The 22,074-nt window shown below is 44.3% G+C and overlaps 2 protein-coding genes across 2 annotated transcripts; both read right to left on the minus strand.

Moving 5' to 3' along the window:
• Positions 1 to 4,020: 4,020 nt before the first annotated feature.
• FUT4 (fucosyltransferase 4) lies at positions 4,021 to 6,859 on the minus strand. The gene has a single exon (XM_042838907.1). The coding sequence runs from the start codon at positions 6,857 to 6,859 to the stop codon at positions 5,789 to 5,791; it is 1,071 nt and encodes a 356-aa protein (XP_042694841.1). The 3' UTR covers positions 4,021 to 5,788.
• Positions 6,860 to 19,597: 12,738 nt separating this feature from the next.
• On the minus strand, positions 19,598 to 22,062 carry ANKRD49 (ankyrin repeat domain 49). Its single transcript, XM_042838973.1, has 3 exons — positions 21,969 to 22,062; positions 21,421 to 21,706; positions 19,598 to 20,543 (listed from the first exon to the last, which is right to left on the minus strand). The coding sequence occupies exons 2-3, from the start codon at positions 21,691 to 21,693 to the stop codon at positions 20,085 to 20,087; spliced, it is 732 nt and encodes a 243-aa protein (XP_042694907.1). The 5' UTR covers positions 21,694 to 21,706; positions 21,969 to 22,062; the 3' UTR covers positions 19,598 to 20,084.
• Between the last annotated feature and the right edge of the window lie 12 nt (positions 22,063 to 22,074).

The following is a 22,074-nucleotide window of genomic DNA, read 5'->3' on the forward strand; positions in this document are numbered from 1 at the left end:
AAAGGGACAGAAGCCTGCAGAAGAACCAGAGGAGCTGGTGGTAGCTTTGGTTCCTTTTGTCTTGCAGGAGCAGAGGTAGAAACAAGCAGAGGATGCCTGAGATGCGAGCAGATGATACAGCCTTGTACACATGGAGCATTCCCTGGTATCAGCTGTGCTCCTGTAAGAGTGAGGCTCTGTCACACAGGACCTAAATCAAAGCCCACAGAAGACAGGACTCAGTGCTTCAGCCCAGCCCTACATTCAACAACAACCTGTCCGCAGCCACAGTGGAAACTTACACAGCAAAAACCTGTAGCTCAGCGCTATAAATCCCAAACTTTCCATTTCCAGTTACATCAGTGAAATGCCTTTTTTTTTTTTTTTAAAAAAAAAAATTCTTGCTATTATTTAAAGTGCTCTTGTAAAATGGTAAAATACATTTAATATCTGAACATAGGAATAAAACCTAGATTTGAGATAGTGGCAGCAATTTTCATGTTTACAATAAAAAGCCGCTGTGAATGACAAGGAAAAGTAACTCAGCACCATTAAGGCTGTCATCTTCCTCCAAGGACTCAGTGCAGGAAACATTCTTCATCACAGTCACTGCAAAAGACAGAACAGTGAATCTGTGATTTTTTTCATGAATATGCACAGTGGTGCTCAATGGGAGCTCAAGCATAGCACAAATTCTGCTCTATTTAAATTATCTTTTCACAGCATAGACACACAAAATGCTTTTTCACACTAACGGTGCTGAGGCACTGGCACAGGTTGCTCAGAGGTGGTGGATGCTCCATCCCTGGAGACACTCAAGGTCAGGCTGGATGGGCTCTGAGCACCTGATGGAGCTGTAGATGTCCCTGTTCACTGCAGGGGAGCTGGATTAGATAGCCTTTAAGGGTCCCTTCCAACTCTATGGATTCTATGAATGAAGTATTTGAGCTCATAGACCATTTTTGAGATAATGAAAGACTGGAAATCCAAGGTCCACCTAATAAAATCCTCAGAAATAAATGGCTAATGCTTTCTTTCTTCCTAGATTCAGTGCCCCATCATCCAAAACACCTAGAGAGTCTTTTATTTCAGTGCTGAATTTGAGGACACAAATGCTGAACTGTCTTCCACAATATTTACAGCCAAGCCATGGGCTGATCAACTTCAAAAGATGATTTAATAAATAAAGGGAAAACCCAAATCATGATCCAAGTTTCAAATTTTGCAGTCTCTTGGTAGTTATTAAAAGAATATGATTAAAATCCTAACTGTCACTAAAATAGCCCAATTTTTAACTCTATTCACAACATTTTAACCCATACAATGATGGCTTTAAAAGGACCCAAAGTCCTTGAAGGAATTTACCAGTTCAGAAAAGCACTGGCTTCTTAGGGCAAAACTTTCATAGAATCATAGAATGGCTTGAGTTGAAAAGGACCACAATGATCATCACGTTTCAACCCCCTGCTATGTGCAGGGTCACCAACCAGCACAGCAGGCTGCCCAGAGCCACATCCAGCCTGGCCTTGAATGCCTCCAGGGATGCACTTAATGGGGGATTTCCAGTTAACGGGGCTTGTGGCTTCAGGACACTCCCTAAACACTGCACACCTTCCTGCCATAGGGATAGACACAGATATGGTGGCCTAAAGGATCATTCATAACCTGGCACAGAAAAAGGAGGAGGATTATACAGAGTGGAACTGCTAAACAGTTACAAGCGATATTTGAGTTATTCAAACGATGATTTTTTCTGATTAGAAATGGTTGTGCATACTTGGGTCTGGATTTATCTTTAGTTAAATACCATTTAAATTCATGTTAAGTCACCACGCTCACTACATCAGCCTGCAGATTGAATCAGCTCCTTGCTTCCTTCAAAGGACTGTTTACACACTTAAAACAAATACCATCTTATGCGATTGCTGGATAAAGAGAGAGTTAGAAACTAATCGGGCGTAAGTCACATCTCACTTAAAAGTCAGCAAACAAGCGTGAACAAATGGTACCCAATGTTTTGCAGAAAAATATTCCCACCCATTTTCACCACCCAGAGCCCAATCCCGGATGGAAAACCTGCAAGTAAACATCGACCTTTGTGGGCACAGGTAAAAACAAGGCTTAAGCTCTCCTTACAAAACATGGCAGTGACACAGCGTAAAGTACTTGAGGGGGAAAAAAAGAGAGCACTGTAGCACTTACCACACCCAGGAGGGGCTGGAAATATGAAGAGGAATGCTGAAATTTACCCGAAAGCATCCATGCTTTCAGCACCCTGATCTAGCTGTAGGTGTCCCCTACAGCTGGGGCGTTGGACTAGATGGCCTTTCATGGGCCCTTCCAAGTGAAATGACTCTATGATCGTGTGGTACAGAACGTGGATAAAGAGAGGTCATCAATCACTTTTTCTGCAATCAGTGTTAAGAGATCACAGGAATAAGAGGAGTGGGACACTTGCAGCTCAGCTGAAGACATCAATGAACAAGCACAAAAATCCCATAGTTGAAAGAGTGGCCGCAGCACTATGTGCCAAATACCATCTCCCATCCATTTCATTTTGAAATGTAAGGGGAAAAATAAAAATAACCGAGCAGTTTCAAACTCTCTGTAGGTGAAGAGAGAGTCTGTTGGTTTGTTCTCTTTTTCCAGGTTTGTACACTGTGGGTTTTTTCTTTTTTTTTAAATGATGTTTTTCCAGCAGTCACCCAACCTCAATAAATGCTCCTTTTCATAGTGGAAATAACCCAGCACAGCCTCTCCTGTGGAAATATTTAAACCTGGCATGACCAAGTTCGTCCCCAGCCTCAGACAGTCTGACTGATCTGTAATGAGTCACTTCTATTGATGAAGAGGTGGAAGACGAGCACAAAAGGAAATCTATTTAAAAAGCAGTTTTCTACCCTTCATAACGCATAAAGAAGAGGAAATAGGAAAATAGGGTCGTTTTATGCTACTTCCTTTCTATAATTTTATTGACTGTTAATCTACATGATTAATAAAAGTTACTCCATTCTGTGAAGATTAAAAGATCTTACAGTATAAAATTCCCTGAGATACTTCTGCGAGTTAAAGGATCACCCACATTTCTATATTCCACTTATAATCAAAAAGTAATTAACTTTATGAAAAACAGCACATGATCTTTCTGTCTCTCCCTCCTCCTCAACATTTCAAGGCATGGAATCAAACAGATTTAAAAGCATATTCGTCAAGATTTCTCTATTTAGACTGGAAGATAAATCTGCTTAATTTTTATAGACTGATCACATACTTCACCTGCAGGGCCTTGTGGAGTCTGGTACCTGATCTGCAATCCAATTTGCTATGACACATTTCTCATTTATCACTGAACTTGGCCTCTACAAAGTGAGTTACAAAGGACAGCGCTCAGTTTCTAACAGCGCTCAATTATTAGGTTAGTTCTGTGAGCCCAAGGAACGGATGAACTAAAAGCCAATATGGCCTCAAAGAGTTGCTGTATTATTGACTTCAGCAGCCATAGACCAGAACCAAACTTCCTCCCGAATCTAACGGGAAAAGTGTGCAATGCTTATGCAAGAACAGTGAAACTGCAATAATTATTACAACACTGCAGTTCTCATTATACAATTTGTGAAAATATTCAACGCATATCTTACAAATTGAGCACAGTTGTGGTTATCTCATTCCAAAATGATGTTCTGATCGTTGCACAGCTGTTTTCTGAAGTTTACAAAACTCATTTCCACCACAATTTCAGGAAGAGAAGCTGAGAATAAAGGACGGCTGCAATCTGTGGAAATTCCCATGCTCCTGGAGTCTCATCTTCTGCCTGTGGCATTACTACTGATAGAACTGAGTCGTGTGCCTCTAAACTCTCAGGAAACATTTAAAAACTTAGAAGGACTGAGAAAAAGAAGCACTATTTTGGGCAGACTGATAAGAAGCAGTGCAATCTTCACCTTTTTAAAGACTGCTCACTGCTTTGAAGATCAGGTTTTGATGTACACACACGCACACTGCCATAAAAAGCAAAAGGAAAAAATGACAAAGAGACAGTGATTGTATTATCCTGGCACTCAGCTGTTAGGTTTATGCTATCCTTGGAATTGTACTTTTAGAATAATAAAAACCAATTTATTTTACCAGCTGGCAGGGCAGCAGAAGATCTTGCAAGTGAGGATCACGACTGTGCTCTGAACAACCCTTTCAGAAGAGCTGGAATTAAAGCACAGCATCAGGAACACCCCAACAACACCCTGCATTGCACTGAGTCCTCTGCTTTCCCAATAAAATCTCTCCGGCAGCTCTGGCACAAACAACAGCCACATTCAGAAGTGCTTTTAACCATCTTTCCCTGCACAAAAGCAGATAACAATAAAAGCAGGGCCTTCCAAGCTCTGCCCCAGCAAACCTGTGCAAAAGTATTCATAAGCTGTAACACTGTAACAGATTTTTTTTCCCAATATTCTTCAGTTCCACACTTACACAATTACTGGGCACAGGTAACTTAAAATGCAGCTGCTAAGTTTCAACAGCATCCACCTGGCAGCCCTCATTGCTCAAATCAAACCTCATCCCATTCTAACCTAAATAAATCTCACACATTGAGCTTTCACTTGCATCTAACTTTCTTCTCTCCCCACCTGCCTGGTGCCCTTGATTTTATTCCACTGTGGCAGCCAGCAAAGGAAGAACTGCAATGCTCTGGGCAGACCGCGTGAGGAAGTGGCAGCCTAGAGTTCTAGGAACAGACTGAAAAAAAAAATGAGGTGGAGGAAATCCCCAAAACCAAATGTAAAGAACAGTAACTTTCTTCTTTCTCTTCATATACTTCCTTCATATAACCTGTGTTTCAGCAGCAGTTTAGACCTTACTGTCTACAGTAATTCTCCTTCTGGGAGGTAGCATTTGGGGACTTAACTTTGGTATCTTTGTTGCCATTATTGCTGTACACACAACAGAAAGTTAGCCTTCCCATGTACAGATTGAGTACAGCAATAAAACCCTGCCATCTTGAGCCTTTCCCTGCTTTTTCTTATATGGCAGTAATCTTGCATTGAAAAACATGCAGTCTCCTGTAAACATTCTCTAATTCCTGAATAAAGGGAGGGTGGAAATGTTCCTGCTTTCTGTCTGCCTTCTGTCTTTTCCTGTACTTGAAGCTCTTCTCTGCTTTCAAAAAGGACAACTGTGCTCACAATAAATACTTTCTGCCATCTGAGCTGTTTGTTCCACTCAAACCCTTCCATACCCTTTTTCCTACATGGAATTTTTATTTGGCTCAAAGAATTATTATTTGGCTGCTGCAATTTAAAACTGCTAAAAAGTGCTACCGTATCATCACATTCTTAAGTTCAACATTTGTGGCTCAGCATTTGTCAGCAAATAGCTCTGATTTTCATAATAATCACCATTGGAAATATTTGCTTTTGTCTTTGGAACGCAGAAAGCCAGCACTGATCGCGTATCCCCCATACGCAAAAGAAAGTTTCACGGTCCAGGAAGCTGTCATAGCTGACAAAATTGGTTCCAGCTGCACAGCTGAAGGACTTGGCATAGGTTATTCTGCAAACAACTGCAAAGGTTTCAGACCAGCACGACTGCTGAAAGTTTAGCTTCGCTCTTGCAGAATCGCCTTGCCTGATGCTTCTCCGTAATTTCATTTTGCACCGTAATAAAAATCTTCTTCTTCGTTTGTTTACCTCTATCTGTATGCTTTTCTCACTGAGGACAGACTGGCTCTGGCAGGCAGGAGGTCTCACAGGGTTTCCCTGTACCTCAGTGCATTCGCTGTTGGGAGAAGCTGGCTGAGCTCGCCTCGGGAACATCAGCTTTCAAACCAGCTGGCCAGATTCCGTACCGTCTTCAATTGATCCCCCGCCGTCCTCACGGCCTCGCACACCTTGCAGTAATGCTCGTCCCAGAAAGACGTGACGTGGACGTCGTACTTGTTCCGCCAGGCGAAATACCTCCTGTAGCTGGGCTTGTTTTTATCGAGGAACTTCAGGTAGGTGGCCAGCAGCCGCGGGCTGGGGAAGTCGTCCACGTGGATGAAGGAGTCGGCGGGGATGAAGCGCTCGTAGTTGGCCCTGCGGGGGCCAAGGACAACGGGCACAGCGCTGGCGGCGAAGGCGTTCCTCCAGAGCTTCTCGGTGATGTAGTCGGTGTGCTGGGAGTTCTCGAAGGCCAGGTAGAACTTGTAGGCCGACACCGTCTTCACCACGCTGCCCTCCAGCAGCGCCATCCCGCGCGCCCCGTACACGTCGATGGGCAGGTGCTCCTTCAGCTGCCGGTAGTAGCGCACGCGGGCGTGCTCCTCGTTCCAGTTGCTGATGACCCAGGCCACCAGCCGGCTCTTGCGGGGCGGCACGAAGGGCCGCGGCGTCGGCGGCACGTACAGATAGCCGTAGGGCACGAAGACGTCCGAGTCCCGCCGGTAGGACATGGTCCAGTTGAAGAGCCCGGCCAGGCCCCGCAGCCCGGGGGAGTGCGAGGGCGACTCGAAGTTCATCCACACCCACAGCTGCCGCGGGGGTCGCGGCGGGGGCCCGCGGGGCAGCCCCTGGGCGCCGTGCAGCGCCAGGTCGCGGTGGTGGAAGAGCACGGCCCGCGCCTCGCCGTACCGCCCGCGGTCGGCGCTCAGGCGGCAGCCCGTGACGTTGTAGCGCCGCCGGCAGTCGGCCGGGCGCCGGGGGCGGCCGAAGGGCTCCCACCACAGCAGCACGGTCACCTCGCCCTCGGACCGGCCCGCCGCCGAGCCGTGCCGCCGCAGCTCCCGCAGGCAGGCGTACAGCAACAGCGCGGCGCCCAGCAGCGCGCCCAGCAGCGCCCAGCGCCGCCGCCACCTCCGCGCACAGCCCGGCCGGGCGGCGGGGCTCCGCCGGGGGCCCGGCTCCATCGAGCCTGCCAGCTGCCGCCCAGGGGGAGCCGCGGGGCCCGGGCCGCCCGGCGCATGCTGCTGCTGCTGCTGCTGCCGCCGCCGCCTCTCAGCGCCCACCCCCGGGCCGGGCCCGACACACGGCAGCGCGGAACCACTGGGCTGGGACGTGGAGATGCAGCCCCCCCCGGCCACGCCGGCCATCCTGTCCCACCCCGCGGCTGCCTGCCCCTCTGCGCCGGCCCCAGCCCCGGTCCGCCCCTCGGTGCCGCACGGCCCCGCCCGCGGGAGCTCGAGGGCCGCCTCGGCCATCTCTACTCTCGCCATCCCCTCCCATCCCGCCCCAGGCAGCCGCAGAGGTTCAGCTGGAGCTGAAGGGCTTTCCCTTCGTGTATCAGGGACAGACCTTGGGGCATTTTGATGCCCCAGCCCTGGAGGTGCCCAAGGCCGGGCTGGATGGACCTTGGGCAGCCTGAGCAGCTGGTGGGGGCAACCAAACCATGGCAGGGGTTGGGGCTGGGTGATGTTTAAGGTCTCTTCCAATCCAAACCATCCTGTGACTCTGACTTTTAAAAAGGTCATATTTGCAAGAGGGAAGTTGAGTAAAGTTTTGAATAAATTACTCATCTAGGGAAAAAAAGATAAAATAAGAGGAAGAGACAGCGGCCACAGGAGATTTGACTTCCTGCCAACTGCACTAGCTTCAAGCAGCTGTAAGAGGATTAACAAGTTGGAAAAGCAATAATAATTGTAAAAAAAAATAACAATAATTCAAAGAAGAGGATTTCTTAAAATAACTTTATTGTCATTTTAAGACTTTATTGGAACCCAAATGTCTGCATTTAGTTTTTAAATCTCACAGCTATTTACAGTTTTTATGGTTACCAAGAAATCACTTTTCACAGCTCTGCTTTGGAGGAAAGTATGAAGAAGCCTATCAAATAGACCACCTGAGATGTATTTCCCAGTCATTTGCTTCAGTGAACCAAGAGGTCATTGATTCTCACACCTTGGAGGAAGAAAAATAATGGCCTCAATTTGAGCCAGGGAAAGTTCACATTGGAATAATTTCTTTCCGGAAAGAATGGTGAGGCACTGGCACAGGCTGCCCAGGGAGGTGGTGCAGTCACCATCCCTGGAGGTGTTCAGGAACCATGGAGATGTGGTGCTGAGGGATTTGGTGTGTGGGCATGGTTGGGGGCTGGGGTTGGACATCGTGCTCTTAGTGGTCTTTTCCAACTTTAATGATTCTATGATTGGAGTATTTTTTGAAACTGTGCATTGTGTACCCAACAGCTGAAGATCCAAGGTCCTTTCATGTGAACACATTGAGGGCAGCAAAGTTACATCAGGAATAAATTCCCCTTGAGTGTTTGAATTGCAGCACAGCATGTGCATACCACATAGGTCTTTGTGACCCATCTCTGTGTTAGTCAGGAGAGTAATTCAAGCTCTACCTCAGAAACAAGGAACAGTTATGTGTGTGGGTGGTGTTATATTAGTAACTAGGTCACGACCATCTGTAAACTTAATAACCACACATAAACAGGATAGTTTGTGTTAGAAGGGACCTTAAAGGTCATACAGTTCCAATTTCTGCCATGGGTTGGTTGCCCCCACCAGCTCAGGCTGCCCAGGGCCCTGTCCAGCCTGACCCTGAGCACCTCCAGGGACGGGGCACCACAGCTCTACGGACAGCAGTGCCAGGGCATCACTGCCCTCTAAGAAAAGAACTTCAGAAGGATTCAGAGTAAAGAACTTCACTTGAAGACTTCTATTGCTGTGGTCTAAGCACTCTTAAAAACAAACAAACAAACAACAACAAAAAAAAAAAAAACCACAAAAAAAAAACAGAAAAACCAGAAAAACCAACAGCTGTGGTTATGGCCAGTACTGTCTGTGCTCTGAACTAGTGCTGGCCAGAAGGGCTCTCTAGAGGTCACTACTCAGGGAGGACCGATGCTGCCTTGACTAACAGCAAGAAGTTGAAAATATTCAAGGCCAGAGACTCCAGCAGACCTCTGGCAGCCTGTGCCACTGCAGTGCCACCCTCTTGAAGATTTTTTTCCTAATGTCCAACACTGAACCTCCCAGCTTGTAGTTTGTGGCTGTTGCCCCTTGTCATCTTCTTAACACCTTCAGGCAGTTGTTGACTGCTATTAAATCATACCTTTGCCTCCTTTTCTCAAGACTAAAGAGCTCAGTCTCTCATTTTATGTGCTGTAGGGCCGCACATCATCTCAGTAGCCTTCCACTGGACTCCCTTCATGTTCTCAACTTCCAATTGAAGTGAGAGGCTGAAAGCGGGCACAATATACCAGGTTCCTCCTCAAAAATGCTGAGCACAGAGGGATGATTACTGCCCTCAATCTGCTGCATGCATATCTGATGTTGCTCAGCATATGGCTTGCTTTACTTTTAAGGAGAGCTCATAGTTGGCTCACATTCAACTTACTGTTCATAAAGCCCCCAGGTTCTTTCCAGCATGGCTGTTTATCAGCCAGCCTGTTCCCTCCCTGCACCAGTGTATTGGAGTTTTCTGCTCTATGTGCAGAATGTTTTCTCTTCACTGAGTTTCCCAAGATTTCTGTTGGCTCAGCCTATGTTTCTCCAGGAGTCTCTGAATTGAAGTTGTTCAAATCAGCATGTCAACCTCTTCATGTCTTCAACATGATGTGCTTGCTACCTAACAGCAAAGCAAAACAACAAAATCACAGGACCTGCCCGGACAAACAACACTGGTTTTAGTCACAAAACAGGAATTTTGGTTCTTTAGCCATTTCTGCAGGTAATGTGAGAAATTTTGGACCCATGAAGGTCAGAGGTTGACTTCTGTTGAATCTTGATTCACCCAATATATTTGATTGTATCAGCAGCAATGGCAGTTCTTATTTTCCTTCAGGAACATACACTTGATATATGACTTTGGAGAAAGCTACACCAGATTCTACTTGCCTAGTCTAGTTTTCATTCCTGTTCCTTGAAGATGTATTGCTAAGTTCTATAACCTGGCCAATTAGAGTCTACTGATCATGCCATACCCAATCCTACATAAAGTGAAGTCAATAAAAATATTGTAATTAATTCTGGGGTTGTGAAACAACTTAACATAGAGGTACCTACAAACCAAGCAGTGACAGCTTTGAAAAAAAAAAGAATTTGCAGCCCTTCTTTCGCAAATTGCACTTCAACCAGAGCTGGGAATATGGTGGCTCATACAGCATTTGGCTTTACTAAATTTCTTTTGCACAAAGGTAGTTGTTTCTTTTTTCAAGCAGTTTTGTTCCCCCTGACTTGGGAACTGACACTGACACTGACACTGCTTTTGGAGATTAACCAGCCCAGGACATAGCTGTGGGCTGAGGACCATGCACACTTTTTCTACTGCATACACAGGGAACTGTGGTTTAAGCGCTCCATGGAAATTGCAGTAGCTCCACTCTTGCTGATAGCCAGGAATTTAAAACAAAATGCTATCTGTTGGTAACGAAACTGTTGCAAAATAAAAAATATTTTGCTTATTTGAAGGCTAAATGTTTGCAGTCTCTAACAGTGGTAGATGTGTTTTCCCAGCTGGCTTCCTCTTGTGCTCTGACTCACTTTGTTTTGTTACACAGAAGAAGCATTTAAGCCTAGAAGACTCTTTGAAGTTATTTGTCAACTGTCTTGAAAACAGTTGACTTGAAAATGTACTGAAAGATGTTGCATTTTCACCCATAGCTATCAAGTCACTTGTTCTATCAACCAGGGAAATCCTGTGCATTTCTCATCCTAAAAGAATGTGACCAGCTTGAAAGAGCAGCAGGATCTATTTCGTACCAAAATGACACTTATGAGTGGCTTTGAAATCTCTTCTTCTTAAGTAGCTCCTGTGATAGCAATGCAAGTTTTTGTCAAGTAAGGCCCTACATCCTCTCTGAAAAAGAGTGATAAAAGTTTCATTCTGTATAAATTGCATGCTGTATTTTAGTATAAAATGTAAAATGCCTGTAATTTGATTGACTATTTTTTAAGTTAGGGATTATGATCTTTCTGCTTGGAAGTTTAACATTCTAAAGTATGACCAGAGATAAAATATTCAGTTGAAAGGTGATGCCCATCTCATTGGACGAACAACTTCTGAACAGACGAGCCCAAGTGACTGCACATGAAAGAAATGTGATGTTAAAATATTCTGCCTGGCTACAGTTCCACTTATGACTGAGCAGGGATGTATTACAGCTGTCTAAAGTTGACTTTTCCAGTTCAAGGCACAGGCATAGACAGCTTTGCTGTGCACACTGTAGGTGGAGGATCCTGTCCCAGCACACTTCTACCTTCTGGTGCAGCACTCATCTTTGTTCACTGGTATAGATCAGAGCCAAAATTGGAGCAGCCATCCTTCCTGCCAAAACCACACAGTCCTCAGGTAATCTGACAGGTGTGTACTATCAAGCTGAAACGTGGCTCAGTGGATATTTGTTAGCAGTTAGCATGGATGTTCCAGCGGGGGGACTGGACTAGATAATCTTTCGAGGTCCCTTCCAATCCCTGACATTCTGTGATTTTCAGCCTTGTGTTCTGGAGCACTGAATGGCATCTTAAGCAGCAACAGTGGCAGCCATTCATAGAAAGCAGGCGAGACCTCTGATTCCAGGGGGATGCTCAGATGCTCTCACTTTACCCACTGCGCATCCGACAGGCCCAAGTGCAAAGGTTTGTGATGGAGCTTTTCTCCAGGCATCTTTGAACCTCAAGCACTGTAGGGGCATTTCAGTCCAGGAAACAAGAGTAGCTCTAGTTTCAGGCCAATCTAATAGTTATGGGGCCCTCACATCAGTCGCTTTAATATATTGATCCCTTTCCACTATACCTCATTACTTGATAGTGTAGACACAGCCTATGAGAGATGTCAGTGCTTGAATGCTTACTACTGTGTGGAAGCAATAACTGCTGTCTCTCAGAACTGCAATGTTTAATTTGGAAATGAAATAATATAAAACAAGGATGAGAAAAGAGTAGCTGAATGGTTAGAATGAAAAATTACTATGATAAAATGTGAGCAAAGTATATTTAGATTAATAGAAACACGATGTAATGAAATATTATAAATATCATAGAAGTAGTAATTCAGTAGTACTAATATTGAGTTACTATAATGCCATTTAAACAAATTCCTTAGATTGATTCAAGTGAAACATGAGACGTATAAAAAGATCTTGAATGTGATTATGTTGGACTAAACAAGAATCACCTGAGCCTCGTAATTAAAATAATGAAACATTCAGTAGAAGGTCTAAGAAACATTTCTTCACTGCACAAGGTTGCACAAAAAGAAGCAAAGGAACCAGTGAGTTCCACAAATCTGCCTTTGTTGCAGCAAAACGGAGCTACTGCAAGATGAACGCAGAAAATCTTTCCATTTGGCAAGTTTTAAAAGAAGATCATGAAAAAATAATAACTGAGAATGAGAAAGCCATGGGAGGAGGCCGGAATGAAAATGCAGCAAGGAGCAGAAGTGAGATGCAGCCAGGTTAATCAGAGCCTCTATCTGTCATTTTTCAAACATGATTGTGTGGTTCATGATCAAATTTGCATCTAAAAAGTGAGAATGTTTTCAAAAGCTGTAAATCCTCTTGTGCCTCAGGTGCAATTTTCAGTGCCAATATTTTTTTTTTTCCATTTAGAAGTCAAATAGAAGTGCCAAAAAAGAGTTGTCTTCAAGCCAGCTAAGTTAGATTTGTTTTCCTTCTCACAGGTGCAAAAATAAACCCTTTTTTTTTAGTATTAGAAAAAACTTCCAGGCAATCAAAAAACCAAATATCCTATTTCATCCACATATGATTGTAAAAAAGAAAACAAAAACACAAAGGAACAGAAAGTTTAGTTGTTCAAAGTTGGCACTAAGACTATTTCTTCATAACAATAATCAGTCTAGCTTAAATAGGATTCTCAGAAACAAATCCCATTCCACCTCTTAAAACCACACCTTAGGGAAAACATGAATTATCAGTTTGAGATGACACTGGGAATAAGGAACTCTTCAACTCTGGCTTTAAGTTATCCATCAGTTCAGTTTCTTCATTGTACAAAACAGTTACCTCCTTTAGAAAGAAGAAATATTTGTTTATGTTACTGCAGGACAGAAAGAATTCTGGCCTCAGCGCAGCAATCCAGCCTGTCCAGATCCCTCTGTAGGACCTTCCTACTCTCAGGCAGATCAACTTGCTGTCATCTGCAAACCCACGATACATTTCCTCAGCGTCAAGTTGGTGCAGAAAACGTGGGCCTTCATTGTTTGCAGCAGGGAGCTTCCAACTAGTATTATGTCCCCCTGCATGGTTCAGGCTCAGCCATCAGTTGGTTTGCCAGAGAGAACCTCAGGTCCCTCATCTGCTTCTACTCCACTGAAGCGATTCCATAGCTGCCAATCTGCAGGCAGGAAAGGACCCTTCCTCCTGGTGCCATGAGATTCTTGCCTTCATCATCATGGAAATCTACTTTCAAGCCTGATAAGCACTGACTCTCTTTGCCCCCAGTTCAGTATATATTTCTCCTGAGCCTTCTCAGTGCTAAGCACTCCTAGCTTTCTCATCATCTCTTCAGTAACATCGCTTAATCATCTTCATGGCTACTGGCTGGATTTGCTTGAGTACATCTCCTGAACTGGACCTAGCTCTCCAGATGTATCTCACCAGTGCTGAGGAGAGGAAAAGATCACTTCTCTCAACCTAATGACAAACATCTTTTTAAGGCAGCCCAAGAGACTGCCAGCCATTGCTGACTGATGCTCAACTTCTTGTCCAGCAGGAGCCCCAGCTGTGCCAAGCTGCTTTCCAGTCTGTGGTTCTCCAGCTTGTCATGGTGCAAGGGATTATTTCTCCCTAGAAGCAGGACGTGGCATTTCCCTAATCTAAACTTCATGAATTTTTTCTCTGCCCAACTCTGAAACCTGTAGAGTACCCTTTGAATGGCACCTACCTGGTGTATCAAATGCTCCTTCTCATTTTGTATTCTCTGCAAACTTGCTAAGTTCTACTTTGTTCCATTGTCCAGGTCACTAGAGAAGATGTTAAACAATCAACTCTTGGTTTTCTCAGCCAGTGACTCCTCCAGCTGGACTTTATGATACTCATCACAACATTGTGAGCTTGTCACTTCAGCCAGTTTTCCATTCACCTCATTGTACATTTATATAACCCGTACTTCATCAGTTGTCACTGAGGCTGTTGGGGCAGATAGAGGCTCTAGCAAGGCTTTTGACAAAGTAAACAACATCAACTGCTCTCCCCTCATCCACCAACCAACCTATCTCATTGCAGAAGGCTTTCAGGTTTGTAAAACACAGTTTCCCCTTCATAAATCCTTGCTGGATACTCCCAACCACCCTCTTGTCCTTCATATGTTTGGAAAAGGCTTCCATTATTAGTTGCTTCATCATCTTCCCAGGAACTGTGAGAAAGCCAACCAGCCAGCAGTTCCCTAAATCCTCCATCCAGTCCTGCTTGAAGACAGGAGTGACACTGACTTTCTGCCAGTCCTTTGGGACCTCTCCCAACCAGCCACAAAGCTATTGCTTGTCCAGTTTTTGTACAGGTACCCTGAAGGATCCATGACCGCTTCCTAAGTAGTGTGACTATACGATAAATACAAACGAATGCTCATTTGGTATCACCTCATCTGACTTTAATAACTGTTGCAAGTGGGAGTTCAGTGACAGGTTATTTTAGGTTCCAGGTAGCCTCTATGATAGCTCTTACATAAATAGAGACATCACAGGCTTATTTATGTTAAACTTTTATTAAGTCGAGCTTGATTACTGAATCACAAACTCTTGGCCCAGGAATTGCTGAGCTTAATGCATGTTAAGAAAAGTTAAGGCATTTCCTCAGCTACGTTATGATCTTCTGCTGGAATTCAGAATCACTCTGCAACAGAGAAAACTATAAAAATGTCAAATTTCATAGTAGCACATTCTTGTCATCAGAAACATTTTGTAGTTTTTTTAATTGTAATATTTTCATCACTGACTGAAATAGGATCAGACTTGAGTACTAACTACAACATCAGATAAAAAAGCAGCAGGAACATATGGATAAAACAGCTATAAGGAGAAAGTAAGCCCCTACCCAAACAAAACTTGTTTAAAATCTTATAAATACAGACCTAAATTTCCACAGACAGCTGGCCATTTTAAAGTTTCATTTGACGCATCCAAACAGATTCACGTTTTCAAAAAAATCAAGACCCTTGTAAGGATAGATGTGACATCACAGAGCGAGCCCCCCAAGAGCCAGCCACATTTAGGGAAAGGCAGTAAAAGGAAGAAGCAAAAATAAGTGCATTAACTTCAGTAAATTCAGCAACATGGGTCTAATTTCTTCCTTTCCCTTTATTCTCTTCTACTTATTTCTCCTACATAATTTTTCTTCATTTCTTTATTTTTATTTCTATTCCTGTATTGCTGAACTGTGTTTTCCTCTCCAATTCCCTTCAGGAATTCCTAACTTTCTGTTCTCTGTCTTCTCTTTCACTCCCCTTGTCTGTGCTTCTCCTTTATCCTTTGCCTGGTGCCTCTCCTTCAGATGCTGAACACAGTAAGTTCATCTTCTCTTGGAAAAAGGAAATCTTTCCTTTTTCATCTAACTTCATAGACATTCCACCTCTCAATTATATATAATCACACTTTTTTTCCCCTGCTCCTTACACAGAAAAAAATGTGTGAATGGAAGCGGTTTGATGATAGGTTTGATAGGAACTGAAGTCAGATTGCTTCCAGTTTTTTCTTGTTTCTATCTCTTCTTCTGTCCTTCCTCTCATGTTACCTGCCTATTCTGCTTCAAAACAGGCAGAAAAGCTAGTGAGGAGAAGCATCACTGCTCCTAGAAGCAGCCCTTAGGACAAAGAGCATCTACGTTCCCAGAAGAAAACCAACAAATCCCATACATTTCAGCACCAAAATAAATTTGAATAGCCTGTCTTGTTTTAAATCTGTGCTTTTCTCACAGATGAGAAAGGATAGAAATGAGATATAAGATATAAGATATGCAGTTCAGTGAAACGTCAATCAACTTCAAAAAGAAACATCAACTGACAACTTTAAAGTGAGCTGTTATAGGCAAAGATTCTGATTGTTGACTCTTACTTTTCATTCCTACATGCCTTGAGTAGAACTGAGGTTGTAAAAGTAAGCCATTTCTGTTCTGCGATGCTGGCTGCAGGCTTCCGATGGAGAAATTCTTTTTCACACTCCAAATTCCTTTCAGAGCCGCTGTTAATAATTAGTCAAAATAATACTGTTACAACTGATTATTTAAACTTGTTCTAAAAGTGGTGGAACATTTAAAGGATAATCCCTTTGTTCAGTCCTGTAATTAGACATTGGTAGGACAGCGCCATAAGCAGCCTCGACAGTTAATGGAAAAGAGTGACTGACATCTTCAGAGAGCAACTTTGTAATGTCCATTCATATGATCAAACTGTAATCTTCCAGACAATTGTGATCCAGTGGCAGATGAATGTAGTGCAGTGTTGGTGTGTTAAGCTCTCACTAACATGAGACACAAGAGTGAACTGAGCAGACTAATGATAGCATCTGCAACTCAACCACTTGCCCAGATCCCCTTTACCATCAGTGGGAAGAGAGCACATACAGAGAAAGACTAATGCAAAGACAGTCAGAACTGTGCTTTCAAAGTGCCTTTTTTTCCTCTATTTTTAATATAAACAGAATTTACATAAGTAGTTTGTCTGCCAGTGTGTGCTGTAATTGCCTAAGGAGTCTAATCACAGTCATGCAGTTGCAGGTTCAAATAATTTAAATCTGGATAGTGACTACATCACCCAACTTTTGTACATTTTTGTCTGTGAATCCAATTGTTTGATACTCATTTTGAGTAAATTTACTTTTGGGTTCTAATCCTAAACAGGAGAACACAAAGACCTTTTCCAAACTTGTCTAGATTTGGAAATAAAGGGAAAATTTAAGGCTTTGCTACATTTGTGGAAGATGTAAATATTAAGAAAGATTGTGGTGGACCTATTTCAACAAAATGTAGCTTAACATAACCAAGGAATAGTTTTACACTGTGGGATAGAATGCAGGGCTACAGAACAAGAACCACCTGTTATGGGGGAAAAGTATTGTGGATTTAGGAGTACCAGTTGACCAGCAGCCCAACACCCTCGTGCTAATGTTAGCTTTAGGTGTCAGCAGACGTAAGTTAAATGAAGTAGATCATTCTCTGTACAGACTGCTAATGATACAAATACTGAAACACCTTTTCAATTGTTTCTTATCTAGAGCAAACACCTTGTTCCTTTTCAGACTTACATTTCCTCATTTTCTACTGTATTCAAGTCTGTCTATAACCTTCAAGCTGCCTAAACAGACTGACTCTGATTGCTTTGTTTTCCTCTTTTCCTTTTGCTCATTTTTACCTCAACTTCTTCTTTTCAACACTAACTTCAAATTCTGAGAAGCAGAAGGTAGCCAATGAATTCTAGTAGCTACAACACCTCCTTCAAAGGAAAGAAGTAATAAAATCTCACTTCTTTCAAAAAAAAGAAGTACCAAAACCTCTCTACCACTTGGTATTTTTCTGTTTTATTAAGCTGATAGATCACATGGAATTATGTCTTCTCTAAGTCTCATAATTTCATGCTAAAAAAACTAGATGATGTATAATTCTTCTGTTTCTGAATTTTCTCTAGACTAGTACATAAGTGTTCTAGACTGACTTTTTTTTTAGTTTGGTTTTTAAATAAGTAATTTTGCTACAGTTCCTCAAAACATTTTCTGTTTCATTTGCCCTGACAAACACTTTCCATTTGCTCATAGGGAGGATTACCTGCAGCTGGATGCCTAATGTGGCATTCTTCTTTCCAAAAACAGAGCTCTTCTTCAAGGATCTCTTTAACTCTCTTACATGGCTCAACGTACAGAAAGTTCTTCCCTGTTAGCAAAACACATCACACAAGAAGCGGTCATTTTAACTTCCCCGATGCTGGTGTGTTTTAAAGCACGTAATTTCATTTTATCCCATTCTTCTTGCTTTAATGCACTTTAAGGCAGATTTACAGACACGATAGTGTTCAGCTACAGGGCTCTGCACCACGGGATGCTGCAGCCAAGGCAACCCTGTGCTCTGGGGAGCTGTGGCGATGGAGTCCCTCCATGGTGAACAACCCAAGGTGGAGGGCGGGCGGAGCAGGTCTCGTAGCCCACGGCAGCGGGCACTGCCCCCCGAAAGAGGGCAACCCGACGCCAGGCGGCCCAGGGAGGGATGTGCCAACTGCCCTCCCCATCCTCCCCCTCCCTCCAGGGCTTTCTGGAGCGCTCAGGAGGAGCCCAGCGCCCAGGGGACGGGGGAGCCGGGAGGAGCGGGCGGGGCAGGGCGACAGGAGGGGACGGGGCGCTCACGGGGCTGCCCGCCTCCCGCCGTCTCGCTGCGGCCATCGCTGTCCGCCTCCTCGGCCGCCCCCGCCGGCTGCTGGCTGTTGGCCGCCCTCATGGCCGCCGCGCCCGGCGGGTAGAAAGCGCGTGGGGCCGTTGCCGAGGGAGCGGGCGCGTTCTGCTCGGGCGGGCTGCGCTCGGGCGGCGGCTGCACATCGCCATCTTGTGGCTGTGCTGCGGGCAGGCGCAGCCATAGAACGACAGAGCATCCCGAGTTGGAAGGGACCCGTAAGGATCTTCCAGACTGAATGCCGGCACCACACAGGACCACCCAAAAGTCAGAGCGTGCTCTGAGAGCGTTATCCAGATGCTTCTCGAACTCTGGCAAGCTCGGTGCCATGACCAGTGCGCTGGAGAGGCTGTTCCTGCGCATGACCGCACTCTGAAGAACCTTTTCGACATCCAACACGACCCTCCTCTGATGCAGCTTCCTGCCATCCTCTTGGGTTCTGTTGTTGGTCACCAGAGAGAGCTGAGCGCTGCCCTCTGCTCCCTGTGAGGAGCTGCAGCCATCAGGCCCCCCCTCAGCTGCTTTGCTCCGAGCTGAGCACACCACCAGCCACCCCTCATAGGTCTTCCTCTATAGACCCTTCACCATCTTCGTGAACCACCACCTTCACCGCCTTTGGAAACTCTCTAACAGTTTTATGTCCTTCTTGTTCTGTGGTGCCCAAAACTGCACGCAGTCGTGTTAGGAGGCTGGCTGGCTCCAAGAGAGACAGGGTGATGATCCCTCAAGGATGTTCCATCAGAGGACCAAACGCACACTAATATACAATCATTCCAGTTGGAAAAGACCTCTAAGATCATCGAGTCCAACCGTCAGCCCACCCCACCATGCCCATTCACCATGTCCCTCCATACCACATGTCCACATTCTGCAGCACCTCCAGGGAAAGTGACTGCCCCACCTCCCTACTCTTTCTGTTCACTTTCTAAGAAGAAATTGTTCCTAATACCCATTTTTTTCCTAGTATCAACATATATCATACATAATATTTATACATGCATGTATATATATATACACACATATACACATATAAACCACTGCATTTCTAACTTGCATTATTGTAGAGAAAAACTGCACTTAAGTGCACGCTAATGGTCTTAAACAAACCATGTTCACTTTGGTTAAATCATGGCAGTAAGACCTCTGTCAGACCTGGAAGCCCAGTTCAAATGTGGCAGATTAGATTTGGCTACCAAGAACTAGTACCATCAGGTACTACAGGACTTCGGTTGTTCCTAAGAATAGTTCATTTGATTTATGAGCAGGCAATTTCATTGGCTACTGAGCTTTCAATTAAAGATATGACAATAAAATATTTAGGGTTAAGTGTTTTATTTTATAATAGGCCTTACACCAGATCACTACGCATTTTGAAAATCACCCAAGTAAATTATATCCATTCAGAGCTTCCATGCAGTTGTAAAAAAGTTCCTCAAAAATAATTTTCTAGTGAGCCGTAATAAACTCTGCAAAACCAAACCTGAATTTCACATAACATACATAGTCCAGTTTTCCCTCCTGTTCTGACATTAATGTTTTGGACCAAACATCCCTCCAAATTTGCACTTATTGAGCACAGAATCACTGAAATTACGGAATTCATTAAAGCTTTCTGAATACCCTGATAACAGTAATGGCACTTCGAAGTATGAGGGAAAGCACTGAGTTGAATTGCAAAGGTGAGATTTTCACTGATAAGAATATTTCAGTATCTTAAATGACAACCTTGATGCAAAGGGACAGACCAAGCACACAGATACTGTGTGACAAACAAGAGGCAGTAAAACTCACATTCACAGCTTTTAAGGGGACACAGCATTTATGCAGTCTTCTACTATTTCAAAAAGGTAGTGGTATATATCGGTCCTCCTAGCAATGTCAAGGGCAGTTTCATCCAAGTTATTTTTCAGGTCTGCTTTTATGTAGCGATTCATCAGCAGAAGTTCAAGGGTTTCCCTACTGTTTTTGTTTCCTGCAGCAATATGTAAAGGTGTCAACAACCCATTTGTCTGAGCGTTGATGTCTGCACCCTGCTGAAGTAAGAACGCGGCCACTTCTGTATTGTTCCACTTGCACGCACTGTGCAGGGGCGTCCACCCATCCACTGTTTGTGCGTGAATATCTGCCCCCTGGGCAACCAACTCCCGGGCCATGTCCAAATGCCCACTGTAGGAAGCTCGATGGAGAGGAGTGTATTGATCTTCATCACGAGCGTTAACGGGAGCCAGCTTTTCGGAAAGGAGCCTCCTCACTGTAGTCAGCTGTTGAAGGGAAATAGGGAATTTAATACGAACCTTTGTAAAAAAGACACACCATTTCTATTGTTCTAAAAACGCTTTTTTTTTTTCCCCCCAAAGAAAAAGCAGTTTCTGTCCATCTCACAAAAGACTATGCGTGATAGAAAATTTTAAGATGAAACCAGTTATTATTACTTGAAATAGAGACACAACAGTCTAGCATAAAAACACAACTGCAATTCACTTCACTCAGTGTGGGGCATTAAGCTGCAGCACCTCAAGGACTACTTTTGCCTCTGAAGAAACATGTGCCTCCACACAACTATAAGTGCCTTTTGTGTACATTTATTTTCAGTGGCAGCCTTTGTTGTAAACACAAGGATGTAACAAGCTGCCTAACAAGAACCTCCATCTTCTCACTCCATTTTCCAAGAACAGAAAGCTTTTTTTATTAACAAGATTGGGGGGAAAAAAAAGAAAAATAAAAAGAAAAAAAAAAAAAGGTAGGATTGGATTTGATCCTTATGGATCCCTTCCTTTCTCAGCATATGTAGATTTCAAGAAAATAAAGCTTCAGATACACCCTCTCCACTCCAGTTAAAATGCTCACATACCATGAAGAGTCTGGCACACTTTTAAGTTGATCCAAGTTTAAAAACAGTGCTCATATTTCAACTCTGATCTACAGTCAAAGTTTTTCTTCTGAAATCTAATTGGCCAAGAAATATTTTAGTGTGTGGAACACAAAGGCAGATGCTTTCCAGAGCAGCTTGTGAAACCTCAGTCAAAATAGCTGGGAGGGATAAAGAGTAGCATAGAGAAGTTTCTGTTTGTGGATGGAACTGCAGACATCTATTCAATACAGCCTTTTTGTTAGAGATACACAGAACAGATGCCTTACCCGATTGTTTTCAGCTGCCCACAATATTAATTTCTCTGGATTTTTCTCCATTTTTTTTTCTTGCATCTCATACCATTCCTCACTTCTTTCTTGTTCATCATCTTCATCGTCAGACTGCCCCGACCAACCGCTCTGAGTTCCTATAGGAATCAAATGCCGGTGCGTTTCCAGCAGCTCGAGTTGGTTAAAGCTCTCTGTAAACTCTGCAAACTCATCGCTGTCATCATCCCTCTCATCAGCGTCCTTCTCAGCAGCACGTTTGCCTTTGCTCATTTTCGGTTGGCATCTGTAAGGCGTGGATACACAGCAGTATTTGAATTAAGTGTTGCTCACACACTGCCAGTGGAAAGAGGCCCAGTGACGCACAGGCCTCGCTCCCCTGCACTCCGCAGCACCCCGCTGCCAGCACGGGCAGCACCCGAAAGTGGTGTCGGTACCCTCCGCTTTCCCAGCCCTATAATAAGCCTTACGGGCCTCCCATCCACTCTCGCCCCCGTCCAACCCCGCTTAGCTTTGCCCCCACCCCACGAGACAGCAAACTCACGGACCGATGACCGGGAACGCCGCTCCAGAGGCGGGGCTTTTCCAGCGGGGCGGTGCTGCCGCCGGGGCGCGCCCACTCACCTGCACATCGAGCCCTTCCGGCCCGTCGCT

Source organism: Centrocercus urophasianus, unplaced genomic scaffold (genome assembly GCF_019232065.1).
Source record: "Centrocercus urophasianus isolate 14NV4802_14NV808 unplaced genomic scaffold, USGS_Curo_1.0 seq_9, whole genome shotgun sequence".
Lineage (NCBI taxonomy): Eukaryota > Metazoa > Chordata > Aves > Galliformes > Phasianidae > Centrocercus > Centrocercus urophasianus.

Coding starts and splice junctions, on each gene's coding strand:
- FUT4 (XM_042838907.1), bottom strand. CDS start 6,859: ATGGAGCCGGGCCCCCGGCGGAGCCCCGCCGCCCGGCCGGGCTGTGCG.
- ANKRD49 (XM_042838973.1), bottom strand. CDS start 21,693: ATGAGCAAAGGCAAACGTGCTGCTGAGAAGGACGCTGATGAGAGGGAT. Junction 20,544..21,420: donor GGGCAGCTGAAAACAATCGG/GTAAGGCATCTG, acceptor TCCCTTCAACAG/CTGACTACAGTGAGGAGGCT.